Genomic DNA, 6,098 nt, shown 5'->3' on the forward strand with positions numbered 1-6,098 from the left:
CGCGGAGCGCCGCCGTTTTTGAGATATCTGCGAAAGACCGCAGGGGGGGCTGTTCAAACACCCCCCCCCCCCCGGCCCGGCGCGGGTTAAATAAAAGCCAATTCATGGCGTTCAAAACTTCAAACAAATGGCTGATATACAAACCGCATTTTTAGTTGTTGTTTTTGCACTGTGCTGCGATGAGCGTATGATCAGAAGGCTGTATGAGGTTACGAAAGCTAAGATAGTTTTGATTAATCACCTTCAGTCGTAATACTCCACTGAAGTCCGTAAGCCTCGGAGTCTTTTATTTTCAGACAACAAAATCTACCAGGAAAATCACTTTCTTCCCACACATGACATGGCACAGCGTGCATGGGTGCAGGACCGTGGGTGGTGGGCGAGTCAGACCGATTTGCGCATGCAAGGTCGTTGCAGACTATGATGCACTGTAAGCCACTGTGATTCACTCAGAGCTCACATAAGCCGCGCAGGTGACCGCAGGTCTGACTAACTAGTGGCACAAGGGGTCGTGTGAGCACTGGGAGTTGACTATAGAGTTTAATATGCCTAAGTGCAGACACAAGCTCCACTTGCTTATCTGCACGCGCGTGCTCCGTGCAGTGTGTAAACTGTACCTAATGTGTACTTTGCACGACCAATCATGCGGCAGGTAAACGTCCTGCAAGTATAACATTGACCACTTGCACAAGCGTTGAATATGATCGCTACTATTCGCATGTCACATATCCACGAAGCTGTAAAAGAACAAGTGATATAATGATTTTACTAATATGGACAAGGCTATTACGTGCAATTGGTACAGCTGACAAGTTCAGCTATTGTTCGGTATCCATTCGTATGTTGAAGGCACGTTTCGAAGTAACGGGTGAATGAAGCTACCAACGTTCTCAGTAGGTATATTTCTCTTTTATTGTTTTCTAACGCGGAAATGTAGCTGCGCTGCGGTGCGTTTGTACGATAATTACATTGTGTGATTTACAAAAACCGGTTTCGTATTTCGCATTATTAGCGTGCTAGAAGCAGAACTGTCAAGTTCGTCTGTTTCCAGAATTGTCAAACAAAATGGAGCTGCTTTGTCGTACGTACACATTCATGTGTTGTTGTCCATTATTGAAATGACAGTCCTCAACGCTTAACCCGGCGGCCGCTGGGCCTCCGCGCCACCCGCCGGCCGCTGGGGGGGGGGGGCATAAAGTTGCCCCCCCCTTTACTTCTGCGACGATATCGTCGCAACGCGTAGAGATAGAGAAACGAAACTTTGCACACATCTTCCTGAATACCTAGCCGAGGTTGTGTCCAAATTTGGTTTCGATCCCATTTGAAATGACGTCACAGTGACGTCATAAGTGAAATTATAGATTTGCGACTCTCATATTCCTCACGATACATCACATATATGGGACCGAATATAAAGGGCCGATTATTGGTCAGAAACTAGATGGAAGTGTAGTAAGATGTTTTAGGATGACAGCAGGTGCTGTCTAGTTCATTTACAGTCGAGTTTCATGCTCAGCGTCATCAGAAACGGTCCATATCGGAAAACGACAAAACTTTATGACGTCACTGTGACGTCATCTTAGGTGCTACAACCACCAAACTTTCCTCAAACATTGCCTAGGTATTCATTTGAAGCTATGCCAAGTTTCACGTTCGTAGCTCATCAGGTTTCGGAGATATTTCACAAAACGTAAAGGGGGGGGGCAACTTTATGCCCCCCCCCCCCAGCGGCTCGTGGGTTAATTGCAACTTATGACGCCACCAGCCACATCGCCATGTTCTTGCATACACATTCCGTGCTACGCATATTTATACAATACACATTTATGCCCCTTGAACGATTCCCTGACTTAAGAAATTATTTTGCACCGTTTTAGGTATATGGATCATTAGAAGTGAAGCAGGTTAACGCATTGCCTTCCTGATGGATAAAGGAGCATTCGTTGTCATCGATAACCGATGAGGAAGTAAGACAAATCTATCGATGAATTTTGAACCTATATTGACTGACTTGATACGTCAGATAAGGAGCAGTGTTCGCTTTCATCCCGTTAAATGTATTTTCCTACATGCGTTACATACATTTCTACACGGAAAACTCTCGGCGTAAAGACGCTGGTGTTGGGGGATACCGGATAACTGAGCATTTGACAGGACATTTTTGGCTCGACCTTCCGTATCTCGAGTCGAGATAAGTCCTTCACTCACAAGCGTCCATAAGGGAATGCAAACTTATCCTTTTCAGCATTCCTTATCTCACTTGTAATTACACCAATCAATCATTTCTCAGGCGTCATCTAGCACACCGTCGACGGCTTCCTGTCGCCCCGCTCGCGCGCCCGAGCCGCCCTCTCGCCCTGTTTCCCGACAGGAAAGTCTCGCCGGCGCGCGGCTCCCGTCGGCTGCGCGGCAAGTAATCTTTTCTCGAGTGGCCGGCGCGGTATGTCGAGCGACACGCGATGCCCGCCGCCGCAGTCCATGCCGCGCGGTCCAGCCGAGCCGCGCCTATTTAGAGGGGTGCGCTGTCCGGCGGCGCTCCATTCGTACAGCCATGGTGGGGCCGACAGCGCAGCTGGCAGCGCTGATACTCGTGGTGGCCGCCGGCAATGCCGGGGCCTCCATGGTCACCATGATGGAAGGTGAGGAGCGTGAGGGACGCAGCACAAGAGCATACAAAGAACAAGAGACCAAAAGTGTGATGACCTAGTGCACGATGACCCTTGTTCTCGAAGGACCAGTGGCTCATGTTTGCTACCAACAACTACTTCAACGAGTTGTGTTACCGTGGAATCTCAGGGGTCATTTGTGACTTCATATTTCTTCCATATAGCTACTGTTAAAGATATTCCAGAATACTGAATTAACCACAATCCCGTTCTCCGTTTCAGAGGGCAAGCTGACGTTCTGCGGCAAGCAGGCTTGTTTCGCACCGAACGTGTGTCTTCCTTTCCTCGGAGTGAACGTGTGTGTGCGCACCAACACGCCCAAGTGTTCTGACATCAAGTGTCCGCCCAAGCACGAGTGCGCACTTCTCCAAGACGTGTGCGACACACTCCCCTGTCACCCCAAGGCCTACTGTGTCAAACACAGTAAGTAAATATGCCTAGCCTTAGAGATACAAATCAGTAGTGAGCTTTGCTTTGTAAACCGATAAATTTGCTGATTTCCATGGTTGCTCATCAACTTCGCATCTGCACGAATGAAATAACTTCGCATCTGCTCGCATCTGCTCCATAAGCTTAACGCAGGACTAGGTTGCAAGGTGATTTCTTTTTAATTGTAGGTCAACTCATCTTACTGTGACACACAATTCGAAGATGAGGCAGTGGATATTTACTTAGAACACTTTAAACATTTACTTCATAACCATATTTCTCTCGCGTCAACTCTTTGCACAGTGCACTAACACTTCTCCTTTCTGTTTTAGATCCATGCGGCATCTGTCTGTCGCCGGACCACTTCTGCGAGCTCCTACCGACCCCGGTCTGTCGGCACGTAGTCGAGCCCACCTGCCTAAACAAGAAGTGCGGCTTCGGAGAGATGTGCAAGAAGGAACCTCTCGAATGCACCTACCCGCCGTGCCGCGTCAAGTTCTCCTGCGCGTCGACCTGGCCGTACCACTACGCCTCCGATGGCGAAGGCGGCTCCAAGAACGCTCCTGGTGTCGCCACGAAGAAGGCAGGGGGTGCCGTCAGCGCTCTGGGAGGCGTCTTCAACGCCTTCAACGGGTTCAATGCCGACGTTGAGAAGGCGTTCATCGCTGGTCGTCTGGCTGGGGCCGCCGGTGCCGGTGATGCTAGTGGTGGTGGCGGAGGCAGTGCCGGTGGAGCTAGCGGCTACAGCGAGCCCGTGGTTACCGCTGGTGCCGGTTACAGCGAGCCCTTGGCTACTGCTGACGCTGGTGGTTACGGAGGTGCCGGCGGTTACAGCCAACCAGCGGCTACCACCGGAGCCGGTGGAACCGGTGGTTACGGAGGTACTGGCGGTTACGGTGGTTACAGCGAGCCTGTGGTTACCCCTGGTGCTGGTGGTTCTGGTGGCTACGGAGGAGGTTCTGGCGGTACCGGTGGTTACGGTGAACCCTCGGTTACCGGTGGTGCCGGTGGTTACGGCGGTGACGGAGGATCAGGAGGAGGCAGAGCTGGAGGACCCGAGGTCACCACCTCTTACAGCGGAGGTGGAGGGGCAGGCGGAGCCGGAGGATTTGGCGACTTCAGCAGCTACAGCGCCGCCATCTCTCAAGGAGCCGCCAGCACCGGAGGCAACTGGGACACCTTCCAGCCGTTCGACTACAGCGGCCTCTTCGGTGACGCCTTCGCGGGCGGCAGCGCCGGCGGAGCAGGCACCGATGGAGCCGGAGCGGGCGGTGCCGGAGCCGGAGCAGACGGAGGATCCTCCGGACACTCGTCCGGCTCTCAGGACCACTACTCCGACAACAGGTTCGGCTTCAGCCACCCGGTGTCACACGCTGCCGGCGTGGTCAACACTGTGCCGTCTGTGGACAGCTCGGCCGGAGGCAAAACCGAGGTCCAGGGCGGTCAGGAGCCGCCGGCCGAACAACAGGCCGAGGAAGAGGAGGAAGAGAGCGACACTGAGGACGAAGACGAAGAAGAAGAACCCGACCAGGCGCTTTAAGCAGTGTTCAGGCAGGATAGCTAATGCGAAGTCGACTACGAGCTACGACTACAAGCATGATCTGCAGCACGGCTCAGTTGAAGAAAACAGCTGAATATCGCAGACTTTGTGAATGGGAACGGCCGACATAGGCCCGCTGGCGGGATATGGTCGCAACTTTTCGGCTACTAAGTGCCATAGGTCGTGAACTGCACCAATGTTGGTGTCTAATATTGCACGGTAAAGAGCCGTAAGCCTGCGTATCATTGAGAATTAAATTTCGCTCTTTGTCATATAATATGGATATTGTTTAATAATATCCTTTTCATGTCTCTGTAGTTTTTCAATTAACAACTGCTTTATATATGGGGACCAAAATTTTGCAAGCTTATTTACAATGTCGAATAAATGCTAAACTAACTGCAGTGATCATATATTTAACGCGAGAAGTATTAGTATCCAAATATTGTGCGGCATGTTGCAGTTGAATGAATGTGTACATTTTACATCGTGATACATATATATGGACGCTCATGTTTCCATCAGCTGATATTATTTATCCCTGTTATTGCATCCACAATAAATATATCAGGTATTTTCGTATCCGTTGTGTCCAATGTCTCAAAACGATATTTGATTCACAGTCTTGCCGCTTTGGCAGTCAGCGAAATTGACAACGGAATTATATTACAATGCTTAGATCGTTTTCCGACGAGTTTCAGGAGTCGGTGATATGATATAGGTACGCAGTGCGTATACTTAGGCGCAAAACCGGAATCAGGGTACTGAAATATACAAAGAGTAGTTTCGCGAGACCGTTTTTATTTATCCGCACACAACATGCTCGCACCTCACGTAGAGACTTGTTGCCACGACTAATAGTTAGTGATGAATAGTTAGGCACCCTAACGGGGAGGGTTGTATCATAGACAACATGGCATCGGAGCGATTGCCGATTTATACAATAGGCGCCGAAGTGATGGCGCACCTGCAGAACCTACTACCTGACATACCACCCGGTCCGTCATCGTTACTTGAAAGACTGATTGAGCGCCTCTTTCGCTCAGCATACATTTTCTAGTTCAGAGTGGGTAATGGGTATGATTATGGTTTTAAATAAATCTGAAGGAAGTTTACGTTACTGGCAACAAGCTGTCTATGAAATTAAAAGGTCGCTATAACAACAGTAAGAGCAATTCCAGTTCCTATGTGTGAAAGTTTGGAGATTTTCAAGAAAAAGGAAAGTTTATCGGATAAAAGATGCCTCATAAACCCACGCAGTTTAAATAAACGTCCAATTCTGCGCTCCAAATGACGTCAGCATTACGTCAACAATGTGCGGGTGTTGTGTTGTTTCCGCGTCATTTGCCGCCCACGAACGGTCAACTGCGCGACGGTACCGCTCCCCCCCCCCCCCCTCCACGATGCCTCGCCCCGCCCCTGGATGTAGACGGAGCCCCTCCTGCAGCCCGCACGGAACGCCA

General features: G+C 50.3%; 1 protein-coding gene across 1 annotated transcript; it reads left to right on the plus strand.

The window, feature by feature from the left end:
* Positions 1-2,295: 2,295 nt before the first annotated feature.
* Positions 2,296-4,946, plus strand: LOC122365452 (glycine-rich cell wall structural protein-like). The gene is made up of 3 exons (XM_043336684.1): positions 2,296-2,639; positions 2,889-3,089; positions 3,428-4,946. The coding sequence occupies exons 1-3, from the start codon at positions 2,552-2,554 to the stop codon at positions 4,633-4,635; spliced, it is 1,497 nt and encodes a 498-aa protein (XP_043192619.1). The 5' UTR covers positions 2,296-2,551; the 3' UTR covers positions 4,636-4,946.
* The last annotated feature ends 1,152 nt before the right edge of the window (positions 4,947-6,098 follow it).

Source organism: Amphibalanus amphitrite, unplaced genomic scaffold (assembly GCF_019059575.1).
Source record: "Amphibalanus amphitrite isolate SeventyFive unplaced genomic scaffold, NRLGWU_Aamphi_draft 000003F_arrow, whole genome shotgun sequence".
Classification (NCBI taxonomy): domain Eukaryota; kingdom Metazoa; phylum Arthropoda; class Thecostraca; order Balanomorpha; family Balanidae; genus Amphibalanus; species Amphibalanus amphitrite.

Coding starts and splice junctions, on each gene's coding strand:
- LOC122365452 (XM_043336684.1), top strand. CDS start 2,552: ATGGTGGGGCCGACAGCGCAGCTGGCAGCGCTGATACTCGTGGTGGCC. Junction 2,640..2,888: donor CATGGTCACCATGATGGAAG/GTGAGGAGCGTG, acceptor TCTCCGTTTCAG/AGGGCAAGCTGACGTTCTGC. Junction 3,090..3,427: donor GGCCTACTGTGTCAAACACA/GTAAGTAAATAT, acceptor TTTCTGTTTTAG/ATCCATGCGGCATCTGTCTG.